The sequence below is a fragment of the Colletotrichum scovillei genome, assembly GCF_011075155.1.
Source record: "Colletotrichum scovillei strain TJNH1 chromosome Unknown Contig00012, whole genome shotgun sequence".
Lineage (NCBI taxonomy): Eukaryota > Fungi > Ascomycota > Sordariomycetes > Glomerellales > Glomerellaceae > Colletotrichum > Colletotrichum scovillei.
Window position 1 is genome coordinate 1,284,124 of NW_023336270.1, and position 20,261 is coordinate 1,304,384.

Here is a 20,261-nt window from a genome sequence, read left to right on the forward strand (position 1 = left end):
ACCAGAATTACGCTCTCCCCCCCTCCTGTACCCCTCCTCCGCCTCCCCGCCATCCTCAACGATGGGAGTACGAAGAAGAAGAAAAGCAAGGACCTTATCCGACTCCCGATCCGACTTGACCTTGAACTTCCGAGAAAGCAAGATCTGTCAAACATCTCACTAACGAACCGGGCCAACTGAGCCAATACGTAGCCAAGTAAGAAGAGGAATCTTTTCCAGTGGCTTTCTCTACAACCTATGTATATGTAAGGTGTATGTCATGTGAGGTCGGGGTGTAAGTCTGAACCACCACCCACCCCGCCATATCCTATTTCCCATGCCTTTCGGTCCAGTAAGGAGGGGTGGCGAACAGACATGGCAATCCCATTTGCCCATATGCAATTTTCCATTACCTGCCTTTTTTTCCCCCCTTCTTTCTCGCTGAAGGATTTCATCAGCTAACCAATCAGCTTCATCAGTCCTGTTACCCTCCAGGCAAACATCGTAACCCACCAGTAAACCTGCCACTAAACAAAAACATCAAAAAATAAAAACATACAACACCAGGTATTCGCTGATCGTCACCGACTCAACTACTAATCTGGCCCTCATTGGCTTGTCTATGGGAGAGCGGACGGGATCCCGAATTCTCCGATGGGTGTGGTCGTATGTGCTTCTTCCCAGATGGAAATTCTACTATATCGGACGTGAACAAGGGAAGGGGGCGTACCTGACACCGGGACAGGATAATGATCAGAGTACCGAGGAAGAGTAGAATAGAAATACAAGTCCAAAGTCTGGCCACGCAGAGCAGAGTGGCTCACTCGAGCTTCGTCCGTAAAGTCCCCCAAAAAAATAAAAATGGTTCGATACGCCCCCCATCTCAGCTACCCCAAGCTCAGCACGTAAAAGACGCCATTCATTCCATAGCCACGTTCCCACTTGAGCTTCCTAGCTCCAGCTTTCGGCTCCAGCCTCAAACGAATATGGCCGAGATGGTAGGAGTAAGACCGTTCAGTATCGTATATAGACTACTAACCTGCCTAGACTAAGAAGCTGAAGCTGAGACCCCTCCAGACCAAGTACGCCACCCAAGGCCTTTGGGCGTCAGTCGTTGCCGCTACTTTTCTTTCGAGATTGCCGTTTCCGGTGCTCAGCTCGTTAAGCCAACTTCGGATATTTCTTTACCAACGCCAGTGTACTGGGTCTGACAAACATAGTTGGAAAGGCGAACAGATCACGGGTGCCAAGGAGGGGCATCTCTTTCGTCGAACCCCATCGTCTTTCGTTTCCAACGTCACTCCGCCGTTCCTTCCGGGCGAAACCTCACAATAAAGTAAATACTGACGCCTGCTTGTTCAGATCTTATTTCGAGTCATGTTACCAGTCATTGGGCATATCTCATCTGCGTGAATTTCTATTCGTAAAACAACCACTCCTCTCTATATCACCGTATTGCCATCACTTATGGCGCCGCTGAAGAGGGGACCGCTTAATGAAAAAACCAGGGTTCAGTAGAACTAAACCCCCTTACAATAATGTCCGCCCCTCACTGTTTCCTCTGTTTTGCCACCGAAGTCGCCCTACGCCGGAACTTGGCTCCGAGTCTGCTTCAGCAGCTATCCAAGCCCAGCGCTGTTCCTCGTGCCTCATAGACCCTCCCTCGACCGTTCGGTGCTCGTGGTATCATCAACTGCTTCTCTTCTAGTACAGCGGCCCGCGGCGTCCTCGGCGCGTCTTGTTCGTTGCGGCTGTGTGCAACACGTCATCCCAGTATTTCCTGCGCAAACTCATCTCCTAAGAAAAGTACGAGGTGATCGCTCTTTGAGATTCGGGCGAGAATTGCTGAAGCAGCGGCGTGGGGTCCACACCTGCCTGGGACAGAAGAGACTTGATGGCGAGTACTACGCGGCTTGCAGTCTGTCCTGCCAGAGAGTCTGCCTCCAGAGCCTGTGCAGTGAGCACAAAGATCTTGCCAGCCTGGCCAACGACAGCCGGATGTTGCCTGAATTCACGAATTAGTATCGGCCATAATTGACTACTCACATCTTGTAAATGTACTCACTTGTCAATCAATTCTGCCAGGTAGGCGTAGGCGTAGGGTGCGGCCTCCTCGTCATTTGTGACAGGAAGGGTCTCGATCCACTGAGCCACGATGTTGTTAGGGTCCTGGACTGAGCCGGCGTTGAAGTGAAGAATCTTGGCAATGGCAGCACAAGCATTCTCCGTTGCGTAGACGTTGTCCTCGCTCCGCGCCTCGGGAACTTGCGTCACTTGGAAGAGGAAAGGCAGGGCGCCTCCCAAGAATTGAGCCCAAGGAAGACCGCCGCGATGGGCAGCCACACCGATGCCGTAGGCCGCGGCCTGGCGGATGGCGGGCGATGAGTCCCTGCAGCCATCAACCAGGGGCTGGGTGATGAGGTTGGCGTACTTTTGACTTTCGGTGCCGCAGTACTCCAGCACATCGTCCATGATGCAGAGACCCCATTGGCGCTGGGTAGGGTCTTCCGACTTGAGGAAGCCCTCGTAAGTGGGAAGCAGGCGCTCCCATGATGGAAGGAAAGCGGCACCGTGGTTCTTGAAGATGGCGTGGAAGGCCTTGTTCATATCAGACAGGAGGGTCTGGTCATCTTCGATGGCCAACAAAACGTCCTCGGCTTCGTCCTCTGCATCCTCAGCCGGGAGGCCCTCCTTGTCCTCGAGACGCTGGGCAACACGGTCCTTGTAGTCTTCGATGGCAGAGTGGACTGAGTCAATGAAGCGAGAGAGGTGATCGGCAGTGAGGCACTCCTTGCCAACGACTTCGACAGACTCGTAGAAGCACTGATACATCTCGGCAAGAGTATCAATCGCAGGTTCCGCGGTCAACACCTCGAGTAGCTTATCCACAGTCGCAGCCCAGAGCCCGGCAAGCTCGTTTGATGGGCTACCGTACGTCTTCTTGTAGGAGCTCAGAAGCTGAGGCACCAACTTGGCCGAGATGAATCTGACGGGGTCGTGGAAGAAGAAGGCCAGACCAGGGAGGGCAATCTTCTCCATAATCTCGGCCACGTAAGGGGCGAAGCTTCCCTCGAGTACCTGAGCGTACACAACAAGCAGCTCAATGGCCATGTTCTTGTCCTCCATCGTGCTAGTCCGGATTCCAATCATCTTGCCCTTGAGAGGGACGAGTTCCCAACCATCCTCCTGCTGAATCTGCTCGACCTGGTCGTCGTCATCCAGGAGCTGAATGTCGGCCTTGGCGCTGGCGAGCTCGAGAAGAGGTGGCATGACGTTGGGCAGGAAGGGAAGGAACTCCTGGCCGAGGACTCTGCACATGCGGCCCCAGCAGTGCATCAGGTATTGCGCTTGAGGGTCATCAGGATCGGTGATGTTTTGCTGGATGGAGGCAAGGAGCTGGACAAGAGTCATAGCATCTTGGCCAAGTCTTTCCTTGCCAACAGCCAGGGCGATCAGCGTAGCGCACTCCATAGCCTTGGCGCGGAGAAGGCGGAACTCTTTGTCGTTCTCTCTCTGCAAAACACTGACCAACAGAGGCATAAGGGTATCGTAGTACTTAGAGAAAGCAGCCTCAGCAGCGTCGGCGATGGTGGCGATGGTCGACAAAGCCTGCTCCTGGACGTAGCGCTTTTCGTTCTGGAGCAACTGGAAGAGGTGAGACAGGAGCTCGTCAAGGTAGGGCTCCAGAATGGACTTCTCGGCCTCCTCGCAGAAGTTGACGAGGGCAGCAGCAGCGTGCGACTTGACACGAGCCTCGGGAGAGTCAAGGACCGGGATGATGGCCTTCAGAACACGGTCGTAGTAGTCGGTCTGCATCTTGGGCGCGAAATCGGTGCTCATCTGGCCGAGAGCATTGCAACCAGCCCAGCGCACACGGGGGTGCGGGTCCTTGAGCGCAGGAACAACCAAGTCGAGAACCTGGCTGAGCTCACCGATCATCAGCTCCCGGCAGCCTTCAGAGATGGCGGAAATGGCCATCAGAGCCGCATGTCTATCTCTCCAGGCCATGGAGGTCATCATGCGGGGAAGCCAGTTGAAGGTCGGTGCCAGAATGGTCTGGCCACCAAGCTTGTTGGCGAGTCTGTCCATGCATTGCTCTCCAGCGACGTGGTTCTGGTCGCTTTCCTCTTGATCCAGCTAGAGAAGTGTCAGCACTCCGATGATGCAAATTCTGTCCAGTCCAAATGTATCACTCACATCGTCAGATGACAGCCAATCAGCCGCATCGTCATCGTCCTCGCCAAGGTCAGTCATGAGGCTGAGGCACTGTGTGATCATATCGTTTGTGTAGGTCTCGTCCTTGCGGCACAGGGACGGTGCGTAGTCGGCAAAAGTGGCCATCAACTCAAGAGCGTTTTGGCGGCAAAGGTTATCGAGCTCCTTGTCCTGGATGACGGAAATACTGAACTTGACCAAGTTGCCGAAGAGAGGCTTAAACATCTTGGGCGCGGTCTCGGCCATGTCAATGAGAGCGACAAGGGCGCTGCTAAGGTCCTCAGAGTCGTGGCTTTCCTTGATAGGCGGCATGATGTTGAGAACATCGGTAATAAGAGGGTAGTACTTGGGCTGCGACTTCTTTCCCAAGCTCCTGAAGAAGGCCGCAAACGCCTCCATGGCGGCCAGACGCACCTTGATGAAAGTCAGCCGGCTTGATATCGATGGCGAATGGATGGGAATTCTCCTACCTGAACGGAATCGTCCTTGAAACCCTTCTGGAAGGCCCCGATAACGGTGTCCTCGTGCTGCTTCTCAATAATACCCGGAGTCGTGGCAAAGACACGGAATGCCGTCTCTCTCTTCTCGGCGTCGGGCGCTATGCTAAGCTGGAAGAGACCACCCAGCAGCTCGGGCCAGGAATCATCTGCCATGGTGTTAGGCTCGGGGCGTCCCAAGGCATGAAGAAGCAGAATGTGGGTGTCGACGTACTGTTTTCGGTGTATTGCCTCGCGACTTCAGCGACAGCGTCACTGATCTTGTTTCTCACGGCACGCTGGAAGTCACCACCGAGGCTCTCGAGAAGCTTCTGGCGGATGACAGCAGCCTGATCCTGAGACAAGGACAAAAACATATCAACCAACTCGCCGCGGTCATTCTTGCGGCTCTTGGAGGCGATTCTTCGGAAAATAACGGCGGCAAAGGAGCGTATCTGGTGAGCAAGGTGGCGCGGTTAGCTGGAGGCCAGAAGAGCGTGCGTGTTTACATGCGCAGGAACGGCGAGGGAAGGTAGAGGCGGAGGGATGAGGTGCAGGGTGGAAGAGCGTACCGAAGCATCAGATCCGACTTGAATCTGCTCAGCAAGACCCATCAACAAAACCTCGGGTCGGGTGGCTGTCCAGTTATTTTGAAGGTGGTCTTCGGCCTGCGATCGAACCGAGTTGTCTGGAGATTGGAGAGCTTGCAGCAGCTGCGAGAGCTCTGCGTGGACGTCTGGGGGGAGAACAGACATGTTTGCGACTGAGACGGGGAGAAGATGAGGGTGGTTCGTTGTCGAGTCGTCTGCTGGATTTTTGCAGATTAATTAATTACCAACCCCAAGACAGCGCAGCCGGGGCGGTGTGAGGTTGTCGAGGGCGCAAAGCTTGTCGAAAAAGAGGTAGGGTATACGCGGGGGAGAGGCGGATAAGAGTCGGCGTCGGGTTATGTTTTGTTCTGAGGGGTACTTTTTTACCCTTTTCGGTGGCCCAATGTCTCTGGACCTTAATTTTTTTCCCAGTCTTGGTGCGCCAAAGTAAGCGAACGCGTGTCGGACGAGGAAACGGAGGAGGGCGGGTATATGCAGTCGTCTTCTGGAAGAAGGGACTGATCGCAATGGGTTTTCCTGTGCTTCAAGAGGCACGGTTCGGGTGGTGGAGGGAGGTTTTTTTTTGGTCGAAAGGGAAGGGGGAAAAAAAAAACAAAGGAACATGCGGGAGTCAAAAAAGTGAGGCAGCAAGCCCGCGATGGTGAGGGACCAGGACTGGGGGTCTTCTTCGGGTCTTCCTGTCTTGGAGGGGAAACCTGCAAAAAATGACAATAATTTTGGCAGGTTTTTGGCGGGGCTGTTGCTAAAGGGTGGACTCCACCCACCTGTACGTCCCTCCCGTCCGGCGTCAGGCCGTCCGTGGTCACTTTACCTAGGTACCTTACCTTACATAGGAGGTACCTACCTTGTTGAGGTGGTGTCGCTGCGAGGTTTGTACCTATGGTGCCGCGGTGGTACGTACGGGGCGGCATTATCAGCAATTCAAGGCACGAAAACGCGCTGGACTGGGCTGTCGGTGGTCTGCCCGCCCTGGCCCCGGCTTGAGGAGAGGGAGGAGGGGTGACGGATGGGAGGGGTTCTGCGGTGTAAGTGCCAATGGTACCTTACGAAGTACCTTAGCTACACTGTCATGTCCCGTTGTGTGCACGTATAAAATAATTTGTTAGTAACTTGGGCTTTTGACTGGCTGTGGTTGCATGTGAAGATTGGTCTCCACCGACAGGGTCAACGTTTGATCAAGGTACCTGACCAACCCTCTATGCACAGGCACGCAGACGCGCAGAGAGAGCAACACTCATCGACTTCTTTCCAAGCCGTTTGTTACCAAGTAAACCGTTGGCCGGTATGCCCCAAAATGCCAAACTCTACTCAAGAGACATGGTGACGATACAATTTCAAAAGATCAATGTCTATGATTTGTCATCTGACTACTAAGGTAGCACCACGTTGATTAGATAGACTGATACCTAGTTATCCCACTCCATTGGTGTTCAATTCGCATCAACCCACCTACCAATTGCCAAACATAATCAGTAAGTATCAAAGCATCTTGGTCAAACAATACTATGGAATCTTTCCACAGTAACAGAACGCGAACAAATGATTAGAAGGAAAATCTCTGCCGAGGAAATAACACAAAGAAAGAAAAGCCCGTTGGCAAGCTTCACCATGTCAAGATATGTTGCATGAAGTCGAGAAGCTATTTACAAGCAAGGAGCTTCCTATCTTGAGGCACTCACGCTTTCGTCCAAGCTTCCGGCTGCCCTAGCTTCAAAGACGAGTAAAAAATGGATGTACATGCCGTATTGCGGACAAGGCCCTTTGTTTCTACCGTTGTGCCTGCCAACCTGCGTCCCTGAAGTAGACTTGGACACATTTCTCTAGTCACAGATGAGGCGATGCATCAAGGGACGGCCCTTTCCCTGGCTTGAAGTCAAGACGGTACGGCGAGATATCCGGCCACATACAATATCCGAAGCCCGTCTGAAAACAAACACCATGGCCCAGGCACAAATCAAAAAGTAAGCGACTGGTTACAATGGTGCTGGAGTTACACAAGGTGGCTGCAGGTGGCTGCCGACAAGAAAGAGACGAAAAGGCAAATGGATCTTGCATGGAATTCTTCATCTGTGATTAACATTAGTCGCGACCAAGTCTCGACTTTCCTATATCTGATATAGATATGTACCAGTCCGACATGATTAGAATGCATCTAGATGTTTTACTACGTAGGTATATATTTGAGCGAAGTATGCAGAAGGGGAGGTTATCTGGCTTATGGGGTATGTGAAGAGGACGTAGCCAATGAGAACCCGGTCTGCCAACATACCTGTCGAAGGAGGGGTAACGGACAGATTCCTTGCCTACACTTGTACTACGTACATAGGTAGTCACGTAGTGTAGACAACCTCAGTCCATTCCAACGTCCAGCACCCAAAAACTCCCCATCGGCGCTGGTCTTATCCCTGGGGTTACGTCTCCGGGGTACGCAACCCCGCCGTGTAGTGGCTAAGTTTTACCAACGTCCTCCGCAGCGCCTGTCATGATGCTTCACTCACCTTAGGCGAAGGTAACTACCTAAGGGAGGTACCTAGCTAAGGTACCTAAGGTAAGGTCCAGTAGCTGCAACCCCTCATCTTGCTTCTTTTCTTTTTTCTTTCCCCGCCTCAGTCAAGTCGTCGTCGGCGTTGTTGGTCGTTGCTGGAACAGAACTCTCTTCAGACCTTTTACACATAGTTCAAACCACACTACCATCTCGCTGCTCCATCATCCCAGCATCGCAACGTTCGAGGACTTCAGCGTCTTCTGCACGAGTCAAATCACGTCTCAACCAATAGAATACCATATCCAGGAGAGCCGTGGAACACCCCGTTGAAAGCGCATGTCAAGTTCGCCTCCCCTGCCACCTTGGGATCCGTCAGATCACTGGAGCCCCTCAATTGCGATCCATAGCTCTACGTAAGGCGGTGCAGCTTCCCCGGCCCAGCCTGGGCAACCGTCGCAATCAGCCGACCGTTGACTTCTTCATCTCTCGGCGCCTCGTCAATAATCCCCTCAGCCACCACAAAACAAGCGGCCTTGCAAAGTGAAAAGGCGTTGCTCCTCGAAGAAGACTTAGGCTTAGCCGACATCACGAGCTTCTAGACAGCAAGTCACTAAATTGCAGCAACAGCATAGCGAGTCGCCAACCACCATCGAAACCCCGCCCTTGATCGTTCTGCCCATCTCGCTACACCATCCCGAGTAGACCGTCCCATACTAGGTTGCACCAACATCTCCCGATCGAACCAAGTCATGGACGCAACACCGACGTCCGGGGCACACAATGACGAAGCCATCATAACCTCACCTCCTGCTGTCCCTCAGCGAACTCCCTCCCAGACGAGCCTGCACAAGACGACCCACGTCCACACCCATCGTCAGAGCTTCGCCGAGAATCTGAGAAATGCGCCTGGCTCGCCTCGCGCTCAGCGACATCCCTCCTTCACCCAAGCTGCTGTACAGGATCTTCTCAACCATCCACCTGCCGCCAACAAGCACTCGAATCCGCGCTTTGCAGGCCGCGACTGGCGCGACATCTCGGTCAACGAGCTCGTTGCCCAAGATGACTTCAGATGGGTTACTCTGGACACCAGTGTTGAAGAGGCCTCAATGGTGCGTTCTCGCTCCCAATTGTCCAAGTGCTTTGTATCTTTTACTAACGCTGTGCGTAGACTCTTGTCAAACACAGCCCGTCCAACGTCGTTCTGATCCGAGAAGATGCATCGTCTAAAACCGCTGTTTCAACATTTGACTACAATGACCTAAACACCTATCTTCTTGTAGTTGTAGGACTCGCCAGGCCAGACGAGGAGCAGGTACCCCTGTACGACGAAATCGTGAACAAGGCCCAGACAGGAGCCCGTATAGCCCTACGAGATATCCAGCCGCTTTGCCGCAAGGAGTCACTCATCACCCTGCCCTTTGATGAGACACTGGAACGGGCCATCGAAGTCTTTGGCAGCGGCATTCACCGCGTTCTGGTCACAAACCCCTCGGGCGACGTAATTGGCATCCTCACTCAGCTCAAGGTCATTGAGTTCTTCTGGAACGAAGGCATCAATTTTCCCGCCATCGATAGGTTATACCCCGTCCTGTTGCGCGATCTCGGTATCGGCACGCAGCAAATCGTTTCCGTCAAGTGAGAACATCCTCCCCCCCGCTATTTTGTGACACGAACTGATGATTTGTAGCTCCGACAGCATTCTAGGAGACGCCCTGGCGCTTATGAACGCCGAGGGTCTGACGAGTGTGGCTGTTATTGACAACGGCCACAATGTTGTTGGAAACATCTCAACCGTGGACGTCAAGCATTTGACGAATGCCGCCGACGCGCCCTTGCTCAAGCAATCCTGCATGCACTTCATCTCTGTCATCCTAGGCGAGCGCGGCGTCGAGCACGGCCGCGACTCTTTCCCGGTCTTCTACGTGAACCCGTACTCGACGCTGGCGCACACTGTAGCAAAGCTGGTGGCCACCCAGTCTCATCGCATGTGGGTTGTTGAATCCGCATCTCCGTCTCCGTCCGCACCGGCTACTCCCTTGTTGGCGCCCACAACGTCGTCAGTGCTGGTGCCGGGCATTGGTTCCGCGCCTCAGTCGCCTCTCCCGACTCAGGTTTCACACGTCGTACCTGCTGCGGCCATGCCAGGCGCCCATCTCTCCGGCCGTCTGACCGGTGTCATCTCGCTGACCGACATCTTGAACATGTTTGCAAAGTCGTCGGGACTGCGGCCGTCGGACCCGGGCGAGCAGCGAGCGCGCCGTCGCAGGAGCTCCAGCAGCTCTATGCGGCCAAGTCTCGACTCGTCGAGACCGAGCCTTGACTCACGTCGATGAGAAGACTTGGTCTTTGGCAAATATGGAGCAACAACGAAATCCTAGAAAGCTTTTACATCAGCTTTTAATGACTGGCGTTTACGGGTTCGTCACATGGGGCTTCTGCTTTGGCTAGAGCATGCTTGTGCTCACTTTTTATGCTTTTTTCTGTTTCCATTAGACGGCCGAAGCTTCAGACGAGATATTCTAGATCACTGTCGATAACAGGCGCTTCCCGCAATATATGTGATCTGAATATTGTTCCACTTCATGCCGCCCGTCCGTGATACATGGGATGAATTTTCATCACATGCATGAGTTCCGTACCTGTATTGAGTCTGTCGTTCTCTAGGTAAGTGTCCAGACGTTACCAACGATATCGTGAAGAGGGCAATCATTCACTGATACCTATACGAAGAGTCGTTCTCTCCACGTGAAGAAACAGGATCATTCGCGTTTAACCAAGCAGAGCAGACCGTCAGTCTCTACTCGTCTTCATGTCGAGAATGCATTTGGCTAGGAATACATTCTACACTTCTTCAAGCTCCCTTGACCGTGACGTGTTGAAAGACCAATTGTGTGCCCAAAGGTGCTGTTACGTACCGGCCTTCTGGTTCCCAGATGCAAGCATCATGATCGTACCTCCCACCACCACAGGACCTGATAATCTAGCATAGGGAATCACAAGACCTCATGAACAAACATGGTCCCAAGCAAATCTCCCAATTTCCAAGAATGTCAAAGCAAGAAGTCCCGGTAATGCCTTCTCTCTTTCACGGCAATTTCCCAAACAAGTTGGCCGGATGAAACCATGTAACGTGTGGCACTGAGAAGTGTGGTGAGTATATTGGTTGAGATACATCATGGCGAATACTAGGCAGAATACACAAGAGACAAAAAAAAAAAAGGACCAAAAAAACAAGCTATCCATGGCATTATGTAGGACCGTGAGCCAACATATAACCCCTAGCTAACGGAAGTCAGAATCATACCGCTCGGCCATCGACTACAACGGACGATGCTTGTTGAAAATCAGTCCCACTTTGCGTGCCCATGAAGCCATTCCCCCTTGCCACCCCAACCCTCGATACACCAGTCATTCAGACCCAGCTTTTCACGCCTCACAATCAAGGAAACTGATATTTGCTAGCAATGGTTTTTTCTCATTTTGCGTCGTATATATGTACCAAGTTGGAGTTGTGGTCCACACACTGAATATGTACACTTCACACAACAAAAACTTCTCCCCTACCTCCCCCATCTCCCTTCCACTCGTCACCTCCTCCAAAGTCGGGATTTGAAGCCGTGACTAGCTTCAGAGAGTGGGGATAACGTTCGAGTTCCACACTCTAGATGGGAACACCAGCAGCGGCGCAGGTGTTCTGAGCCCAGGTAGAGGCAGCAATACTAGGAGCCCAATAGTCAGTATTCGGAAATGCTTGATCCCCTCGTCCATTCGGGAAGAGAGAGGCAGAGAGAGGAAGAGAATGTCCACTTACGCGTCGGAAAGCTGGCAGGCACCTAGGACGCAGGTGGTCACGGCGCTGTTGTACGCGGAGGAACTAGATGGTGTCCAGCACATATTAGTCAATGGGCTCGTGAAGGGGTTCCAAACAGGGGGCAAGAACTCACGCGCAGATGCAGGCGAAGTCGGTCTGGTCAGTGCAGCCGGAGACGGGGAAGTTGTCGACGAAGCAGGGGCGCTAGATATCGAAGATTCTTCTCGTTAGCCACATGATTCGAACTTGGAAACACCAAGAGTCGTCTGTCTTTCTGTCTGTCTATCTGTCTTGAGGTAGACAAATCGAAGGGGATACTGGAAGAGATGAGGTGTCTCATACCGCGCAGTCGGGGAGGAGGGAAAGGTCCTGGGCAGCGACGAGGCTGGCGAAGAAGGCGACGGCGACGGTGGTGAACTGCATGTTGACTGGTTGGTCGTTGTGAGACGGGTGAATGTGGGCTTGGTTGTGTAAGTGATCTGAGCTGGTGATGTTGTGCAATTGGAAGGGTTGATCACGACATCTGGGGATGAAGATGGGTTTATATAGATCGTTCTCCGTCCCTCCTCCTGTCTGATGTCTTTTACTCTTTTCAATATTCCATCGATCCTTGCGGCCCTTGCCAACGTCAGGAGCCCATCATGGTCCTTTACCCCGCAAACTACTACCCGCATTCTTCCTTTCCCATATTTTTTCGATGTCTCTCCTCTTGCTTACCGTTAGAAGTGCATCTCCAAATTTCACATGATGCCGAAGACCAACAACGAGGATGGACGAAGCCCCAAGCGGGGTTGGCCGTTGAAGGCAAGCGAGGAGGCTTTCGCCAAGATGGTTCATCGCGGCATTGGAAAGCAACCCCAGACGGATGTCACGTCCCCCAAAGGGAACTGGCCAACATCGGCGACTTTGCCGGATGGAGAACTCGCGGGGGAGACAGACGATTTGGAGGTTTGAAAACTTGATTCAGGTGATGTGGCTGTACGTATGTCTGTTTACCTCAGCAAGGGGGTTGAAGGGTGATGGAGGGCATCATGCTGACTTGAACCACATCAGACCAAGGATGAACCCCCCTCGACGTTGGGCTTAGAGACGTCCAACTAGACATTTCTTCATAGAAACAAAGCATGAGACGAACCTCTAGGTGGTAGCAGACAACCTCCGCTAGCATTTCCTTGGGCCATTGACCGGCTCCGACATGCGCTTCCGCCTAGAACGGTTACTCGCAACGGCGGACAGCTCCTCAGCCCATACCATATCACGCCAAGACCCGGTCGATTAACACGAGCACATATAATGCCAAAACCTCCCCAAGTTCCTCCCTCCGTTCTGGCCCGCAAAATTTCGGCCGATCACAAGGCCAACTCGGACATGGAGGCATCTCGACCGATGTGACATTGGCTTAAAGTTGCGGGGAAGCTTGTAAGCAGGCAGGCCTATCCGTCACTTCCCAGCCGCATGGCCAGCAAGCGATGAGCGTACGAGAGCGGTTCATCTCACGTAACTGTCTGTTCCGTCTTAAGACAACTGCAGAACACCCACGTCACTGTCTTGAGATCCCCCCTCCAAGATTTGGCCAGGCACGGTACGGCGCAGCGGTTGCTGGGTGATCGGCTCTGCTGGGAACCTGGATAGGGAGGTGGCCTCTCCCCAAACCCCGCTTATGGACTGTTGCAAATCCGGGGATTGCGGGGGGCGGGCGGGGAGGGAAAAGGGGTGGTATTCAGTCCAAGTTATTCCGGGGGTGTTGCGAGGTTGCACTCGGAGGTCAGTCAGGGTGTGGCCAAGGACGAGTTCCTGCATCGGGGGAAGCATCGGGGGAGGGGAGGAGTTTGGGGCGCCGCCGCCGCCTGCGCCTCTGTGGTGAGTTGATGATTCAAGTGAAAGTGGCTTGCCGAGGCGAGGCGTTCTAAGAGGAGGCGGATTGAAATAGCTTCTGATAATGTGACTTTGAACCATGGGACTGACTGGCTGCTCGCTATACAATTTTCGAATAAGCTGAGATGAGTTGTCTTTAGACAACAAACAAGGGGCGAAGAAGGCTGTTTAGAGCTCGGAGGAATGTCGAATTCATCACTAGTCGGACAGGGCTTCCCCGCGCCGGCACTTCAATGCCGCCTTTGGCATCTGAGATTGCAATTGCAGGGTCTGCGGTTTACATGACGGCTTGAAGTATTTACGAGTGAATGGATGACATCTTGTTTTTATGAGGTAAAGCTGATGGGCCTTCTCCGAAAGTCCGAACAGAATGGAAGTGTTAACAGAGCGGAAATAATACTTTGACGCAAAACGATTTGTCGTACTCCGTACATGCATACAACTTTGTTCCAGAGTGGCAGACACAATAAGGCCGAAAACATGAAGTCACGAATAATGAATAGGTCAAAACCAGACTGAGATGCTAGATGTAAGGATGTAAGTCGTACTGAGGGAACCAAAAGCAAAAGATTCCGAAACCGAGAATCGAACTCGGGGCTATGCCTAACCTCTCACTGAGATGAGAGGGCATCATGTTGGCCACTACACCATATCGGATGTGGATACTTAGAAGAGCCAAATTACAGACTAGGTAGAGAGGCGGTCGAGTGGTGTGCGGAAAGTGCAGAAACGAATTCGCAAATTGGATGGTTCTGACTTGAGCTGGCTTATGTTTTGTGGTTCGCCATACATCATTCAAACTCATAAGAGACAAAAAAAAATAAGACACTGCATAAACTAAACCAAAAGTCTAGCCTGAATTGACTTTCAGAAAGGTTCGTATGCGCTTGGGTGGGTGTCATCTCAGCCGCACACTGTGCCCTAACACTGTCTTTTCAAAACTTTCAGACCTCCAATATCTCACAGTTCATCTCATCTCAAAACTCACTTACAGCAACCCCATCCCAACTGAAATCTCACAACAAAAAAAGCATTACACACGCGCACATACACACATTTCCTTCTCTTTCTGCAAGCAAAAGAAAAACCGGAACAAGCCTACCATCACGTATCCCTATACCCATAGCTCGTCATGGCAACCGCAACATCCCAAGACTTCACAACCTACTACCTCCAACGCACAACCCAAGAATTCGCAGAAGATCTCGACAAAGTTCGCGCCGCCGACGACTTCAAGGCCGAGTCCCTCCCCTTTCTGATCCACGCCCTGCAGCAGGGTACCGCGCTCTACTCCGCCCGGGACCAGGAGCGCGTCGTCAAGCCTGTCGCCGCCGCTGCCGTTGCTACTGTTGCCGCAGATGAGGACGTAGAGATGGTGGAGGCAGCCGAAGAGGAAACCGCCCCTAAAAAGGAAAAGAAGGAGAAAAAGTCCAAGAAGGAAAAGTCCAAGAAGATGAAGTCGACTTCTGGTTGAAGAGGGGGTCACTGCGGTTAGTTCCTTGGTATGAAGGAATTGGAGGACGCCAAACGTCTCTTGCATCGCAACATTGGCGCGAATTTTCGAAAAACAAAATGGTCATTCATCAGTCCGCCGGGGGCAGCTCCGTTTCTCATTCCTCAATCAGGCTCACGGCATCCTACAAGCCTCGCGACTAAACCGCCATCGAGGAATGCGCCACCTGCTGCAGGGCATCGAAGCCCCGACCTCACATTCGCAGTGGAACGAGCGACGAGGCAGCAGCGCAATCAAGAACTTTTTGGTGCAAACGAAGATATGCAATTCAAATAGCCGTTTCTGAAGTTGTAATGGCAGCTTGATAGATACTCATCTTCTGGGGGATCGAGGAGATTCGGGGCGCAAAGAGATATTTGGACGGATCGGGGAAACTCGAAGGGATGTCATGAGAAAACTCAAGGTGAAAGAACATAGATACCCTCAGAGGATTTGAGTAAGAAGAAGCCTAGCACAGGCACAAAGTATAGATACCGGCAATCAGCGACGAAGCCGTAACGAGATCAATGCAAAAGCGTCTCACGTTCAACATATTCCAGTACTACTGTGTCTCAAATCACCGGGTTTCGCAAATCTTTACAATCATTACGATGACGACTCAATTCTCTAGACTGTCATAAGGGTATCTCTAGGATTAAAGACTAAAAGAAGAAGAAGAAAACGCCCTCAGCCATGCTTCACACGTGCCGTCGCTGTCTAATGCCGTTGTCGACCGCATACCCATTACTGCGTCATTACCGTCGTAGTTCCGTACCAGCACTTCTTACCACCTAATGCGGTTCACAAGCAACCCAAGTCTAATCCTTCGTCGATAAATCAGAGCAGCCGATACGACCGGCGGCCGGCCTCCTTGCGCACAGCCCAGCCTTTGATGGCCAACACAATGATGACCCAGGCCATCAAGACGCCTACAAGTCCCATGGTCACGGTGTACATGAACATGGCATCCAGGTTGTAGTGTTCCATGCCTTCGACTGTGTCGCTAGCCTGGGGAATTGTAAGCAATTACTCGTTAGGAGCAAAGCAGGTGAAAGGGGACTTACACTCGCCATGAAGATGATCCCACCAGAAATCAGGCCAAATGCGGCAAGGAGCTCCGTGGGAGGTCGAGACGGGAGAATGGACTTTGGAGGCTTCAGGTACATGATGACATAGGAGAACCCACGAGCAAAAGAGGCGCCGGTGAGGAGGTTACCCCATTGCTTGTGAATCATGCTGGAAACCATAGAGTGCTGTGTGTGCGAGCTCATCATGATGCCCAGGAGAAGGATGACGAGTGCCGGGATGGGGTTTATGGAGAACTCGTATTGCTTCGGCGCCTGGAGATCCTTCTTCTGCTCTTCCTCGTCGTGGTAGTACTCAGAAGCAGCGTTGATGACCGATGTGTTCAAGAGCTCTCGAACCCGACTGGACTCGATGAGCATGCCGACCTAGTGTCATGTTTTAGTCAACTCCACGACTGACGATGCTGGCGACGAGAGGCTCACCAGTCCACCACCAATGAAGAGAACAGTAATTGAAATGTGCTCCAAATCCTGCGCGCTGTATTCTCCTCCCCAGTTCCCAAGATGCTCGAGGAAAATGTTGGTCGATCCGTAGACGAAAATGAGGGCGCTCTCGACAAACTCGGCCGAAGGCCGCCACTTGCCGTCGGCACGCTTCGGTCGAACATTCCACGCCTGCCGGAGCCAAGTCAGCAAACTGATTCCGAACACGGCCGGCAAGGCACCGTTTACTTACCCATCCGAGTTCACCAAAGCTGCCCGTCCATCGACCAAGGGTCAATAAGCCAAGCCAAAAGAAAATACCGCCCTTGACCCAATGCGCCAAACCGCTGAAGATGCCGTTGCCCTCCTGTGCATGATTAGCGTCATAACTCCAGTAAACTCATTCATGTATTGCTTACAAAGAACCGCCCATAGGTCACAATACCTAGGCACAACGTGACAAACCCCAGCGGCAAGATAAGTCTATCGATTGAGCTGTAGAAAAACACCAAGCCCTTCAACAAGCGCGAAGGAATCTTCCCCGCTACTCTTGCAATCGCCAACCTGGGGTTGGCACTGGTGTTCTCGTCCCTGTTACTCGGCATGGGCATGGGAAGGCCATCTTCAATATCGTCCTCTTCTTCGGCGTACTCCTTTAGGTAGGCGTCGGAGTTGCGCGGGGATACCTCATTGGACGATGAGGAGCGGGAATGACTCCGGAGCGATTCGGTACAAGGCTCGGTGCCCTGCCCGCTGTCGTTGGACAGGCGATACTCGCTAGCATATCGAGAGCTGTTGACGCGGTGGTGCTCTGCCATAGCAGCCGTAGTTACTGGGATGAATGACTGGTATTGGTTATTGTCGGATGTTCCGCACCTGTCGTGCCTCAGAGCGCCAGCAACTCTTCCTACAAGGCCGATCAGGACCTGCGCCAAGAGGACCCAGGTCACCAGCCAGCCCAGTTTGTGGTGCGCATTGTTGGGGTAGAGATCAGGCGTGCTGGCATTGTAGATTGTTCCCAGAAGAACCCCAAGCGCGTTGACGGCCATGAAAACAAATTGTAGCGCAAGTGTATATCTAGAGCGGGCAATGGAAAGCATCACAGCTGCGAATCGCGTGTAAGTCGGCGTAGGATTACTGGCCTGAGCTCGTCAAACTTACCAATTGGCAGTACAAATACCCAGGCGAGCACCATAAGTCCAATGTGTGCGTACATTATTCCGGCATGGTCGGCGAGCGCAAAGTATGTTGGCGGATAGCTTTTGGATTCGGCTTTCGGCTCGTCTGCGCCGTGGGCCATGCCCATGTCCATCTCCATGGCGTCGGCGCCAGCTTCGTGAGCGCTGTGAGCAACAACCAAGGGCGCAATGCCCAGTACCAACGCCGTGGTGATTTGGCTAACTGATAACCTCATCAAGGGCCTTAATGCGACGGGGCTGTCCGTTGTCGCAAGAGGAAGACAGATTAATGTCAGGCTCGTCTATGTCGCAAAGAGGATCTCGAAGTTTCCCCGGATCTTTGCAGACAAAGTACCGTAGGATTGGTGAGAGGACTTCCTGACGCTTCTTTGCAGCTTCGTACGCAAGTGCAGAGGGCAGAAGGGTAGGCATCAAGATAATTGAGAAGACACAGTGAGCCAGAGCGAGGTCGGGTCGCCTTTATTAAACAACAAGCAGAGTGGGGTCTAGCGAAGAGAGAAGCAGAGACGTCGCACCGGCGCCAGCACCGTAGCGGAGACCGAGAGAAGTCCTTTTGCGACAAGATTCTTGTCTAGAGGTGTAAGTGAGGTACAGAGCCACGGTGAAGGATAGGCCAACGATAGCTTCTTGGAGCTGGCGTCGGTACACGGCGATGACATGGCCGGGCTTTGGGTACCTTGAGACCGGGCAGCCAGAAGTCAGGTCATACCCATGCGCATTCCCCATCTCCATCGTTCCTTACGGGATGGTGCGAGAAAGTACCGTTGGTGTATCGCACATGCTGTCCAGGGAGGTTTCCTGGAAGTCATCCTACCCACCCCATGTAAGGTAAGGCGGCGGCCGCGAGAAAGAAGTCACCGACCGTGGTAGACGCGAGGGGAGTGGCAGCAAGTATGCTCGGCAGCGTGTGTGTAAGTGGTGACAAGGTCAAAAAAAAAATGTACAATGACCGACTCCGAAGGTTCCGAAGGCATCCACGAGCGAGGGTTCGGCCAAGTCCAGCATCATCCAGTGACCGGAGAGAGGATTTAGGCCAAGAGCTGTGCGGGATGGGAACGGTAGTGACTTGTCACCCATTGCTGGCAAAGGTACTCGAAGAATGTACCCGCCCACAGACCCGAAGTTACGGGAGCTGGCCGGTGTGAGCACGTTGAACAATGAATGGAGGTGAGAGGAAGGGAGTACTCCGTACATAGTAGGTAGTGTAAGCAGCTTGAGAGAGTGACATGTGGACGACATGGAAGACGCGAGAGCTTCATTCCCTGAGATTCTACCTTACCTTACCTTCTTTCCTCCGCGCCGTTAGTGATGCTGGCGGGGCAAGCACTTCACATCCTGGGAATCTAGTGGGGGTGCGGGGAGCTTTCCTGCACCAGCTTACCAGACTAGCTGCCTTACTCCAGCGGATTTCGCGGCAGTGACGCCATGAGACCCTGCCAGAATTTTTCATAACCACCTCATTGGAGAGAAGAAGGTTGCGATGAGTGCAGTAGCGTGCAGACTTGGACGGGCAGACAAGGTAAGTAAGGACCGTAAGGTGAGGTGAGTACATACCTTGCCTGCTTTGAGAAAGAGAGGGTATTCCCGGGAGCAGTTGGACTCCGTACTCTCACTCATCCGTTGGCTCACTCACACCACTTACACACTTAGTCATTCAAGCTCATCCATCAAACGTCCTCAATCATGACATCAAAGCGAAAACCTCGTTCTCGGTAGGTAAGTGGTTGAACCTCATGAAGATACATAATGCGCCACTCATTTAAGATGTCAGCCGCATGAGGAAGAGAAGAGAGGGCAACTTCCAGCACCGAGATGTACTCCCTTGAACATGGAATCCGTGACCATGCAGCTATATGTGACTCTCCCGGGATCAACGGGGACTAGGGACACCAGGCAGGTGAGTGGGTAAGGTAGCGACTACGGAGCAACAGACCAACACCAAACAAAACAACCTTATCGCCAAGATCGCGGCAGCCGAGTGCCGTTTTCTATCGTTGGTGTACGAAGTAAACCACCGATGACTTGCCTTTTCCCTCCTTACCTCAGGCCTCAAACGCCCTGCGAGATGGAATCTGACCACCAAGCCGTCAATAACACACGCGTCGATTCGTGGTGCTCGCCGCAGCCGCTCGAGCGTCGTCGTCAGATGTGCGAGGCTGTCTTTGCTGTCCACCCATGGTACTAAAGAAGGGCTTATTGGATTTGTAAGTCTACTTTGCTACGGACCAACATGCTAGTAAAAGGTGTCCCACCATGTCAGATTCTTACATGAACGTGGCGCCCTTCAGAGACCCAAAGACCTGTGAACACTTCCGTCGAGGCATGGGAGTTGAGTCACACGGGGGAGATGGGCGAGCTACCTTCCGTCGCATCACCTACCTATCCCTGTCCTGCCTTGCCTGCGTCGATCTGTAGTGTAACTTCCGTGGAGGTTGTGGTGTGGTGGGTGTCGTTCCCACTCCACCGATGGGTGCGGTAAGCAGAGACTGAGAAGGGCCCGGCCACGAGCTAAAATCTCATAGGGCAGAGAAATTATTTTGTTAATAAGCAGGACGAAGAGATGCAGGGCTCCAGTGCCGGCCGATGCGGGAAGCGCGAAGTACCGACATG

The 20,261-nt window shown here is 52.7% G+C and overlaps 5 protein-coding genes across 5 annotated transcripts; 2 read left to right on the plus strand and 3 right to left on the minus strand.

Moving 5' to 3' along the window:
* Positions 1-1,415: 1,415 nt before the first annotated feature.
* Positions 1,416-5,908, minus strand: HER10_EVM0013382 (uncharacterized protein). The gene is made up of 6 exons (XM_035482743.1): positions 5,243-5,908; positions 4,906-5,125; positions 4,665-4,840; positions 4,177-4,608; positions 2,045-4,116; positions 1,416-1,984 (listed from the first exon to the last, which is right to left on the minus strand). Exons 1-6 carry the CDS (start codon positions 5,423-5,425, stop codon positions 1,777-1,779), a joined length of 3,291 nt encoding a protein of 1,096 aa, XP_035326402.1. The 5' UTR covers positions 5,426-5,908; the 3' UTR covers positions 1,416-1,776.
* Positions 5,909-7,654: 1,746 nt separating this feature from the next.
* Positions 7,655-10,309, plus strand: HER10_EVM0000187 (uncharacterized protein). The gene is made up of 3 exons (XM_035469981.1): positions 7,655-8,875; positions 8,935-9,401; positions 9,454-10,309. The coding sequence occupies exons 1-3, from the start codon at positions 8,516-8,518 to the stop codon at positions 10,097-10,099; spliced, it is 1,473 nt and encodes a 490-aa protein (XP_035326012.1). The 5' UTR covers positions 7,655-8,515; the 3' UTR covers positions 10,100-10,309.
* A 1,118-nt stretch (positions 10,310-11,427) lies between these two features.
* Positions 11,428-12,000, minus strand: HER10_EVM0013256 (CFEM domain-containing protein; the record flags this gene model as incomplete). Its single annotated transcript, XM_035482620.1, has 4 exons — positions 11,428-11,485; positions 11,578-11,640; positions 11,711-11,781; positions 11,920-12,000. 4 exons carry the CDS (start codon positions 11,998-12,000, stop codon positions 11,428-11,430), a joined length of 273 nt encoding a protein of 90 aa, XP_035326398.1.
* Positions 12,001-14,584: 2,584 nt separating this feature from the next.
* Positions 14,585-14,926, plus strand: HER10_EVM0004014 (uncharacterized protein; the record flags this gene model as incomplete). The annotated part of the gene is made up of 1 exon (XM_035473674.1): positions 14,585-14,926. The coding sequence occupies one exon, from the start codon at positions 14,585-14,587 to the stop codon at positions 14,924-14,926; it is 342 nt and encodes a 113-aa protein (XP_035326133.1).
* Positions 14,927-15,556: 630 nt separating this feature from the next.
* Positions 15,557-18,779, minus strand: HER10_EVM0006451 (uncharacterized protein). The gene is made up of 6 exons (XM_035476034.1): positions 17,614-18,779; positions 16,872-17,557; positions 16,706-16,819; positions 16,453-16,644; positions 16,009-16,395; positions 15,557-15,952 (listed from the first exon to the last, which is right to left on the minus strand). The coding sequence occupies exons 1-6, from the start codon at positions 17,864-17,866 to the stop codon at positions 15,782-15,784; spliced, it is 1,803 nt and encodes a 600-aa protein (XP_035326207.1). The 5' UTR covers positions 17,867-18,779; the 3' UTR covers positions 15,557-15,781.
* Positions 18,780-20,261: the final 1,482 nt, after the last annotated feature.

What these genes read in the sequence shown, in the direction of transcription:
- HER10_EVM0013382 (XM_035482743.1), bottom strand. Translation starts at nt 5,425, where the DNA reads ATGTCTGTTCTCCCCCCAGACGTCCACGCAGAGCTCTCGCAGCTGCTG. An exon ending in AAGTCGGATCTGATGCTTCG is followed by an intron (nt 5,126 to 5,242) that starts GTACGCTCTTCC and finishes CTTGCTCACCAG; the next exon opens with ATACGCTCCTTTGCCGCCGT. An exon ending in GAGGCAATACACCGAAAACA is followed by an intron (nt 4,841 to 4,905) that starts GTACGTCGACAC and finishes ACACCATGGCAG; the next exon opens with ATGATTCCTGGCCCGAGCTG.
- HER10_EVM0000187 (XM_035469981.1), top strand. Translation starts at nt 8,516, where the DNA reads ATGGACGCAACACCGACGTCCGGGGCACACAATGACGAAGCCATCATA. An exon ending in GTGTTGAAGAGGCCTCAATG is followed by an intron (nt 8,876 to 8,934) that starts GTGCGTTCTCGC and finishes CGCTGTGCGTAG; the next exon opens with ACTCTTGTCAAACACAGCCC. An exon ending in CAGCAAATCGTTTCCGTCAA is followed by an intron (nt 9,402 to 9,453) that starts GTGAGAACATCC and finishes GATGATTTGTAG; the next exon opens with CTCCGACAGCATTCTAGGAG.
- HER10_EVM0006451 (XM_035476034.1), bottom strand. Translation starts at nt 17,866, where the DNA reads ATGAGGTTATCAGTTAGCCAAATCACCACGGCGTTGGTACTGGGCATT. An exon ending in TGACCTATGGGCGGTTCTTT is followed by an intron (nt 16,820 to 16,871) that starts GTAAGCAATACA and finishes AATCATGCACAG; the next exon opens with GAGGGCAACGGCATCTTCAG. An exon ending in TCTTCATTGGTGGTGGACTG is followed by an intron (nt 16,396 to 16,452) that starts GTGAGCCTCTCG and finishes ACATGACACTAG; the next exon opens with GTCGGCATGCTCATCGAGTC.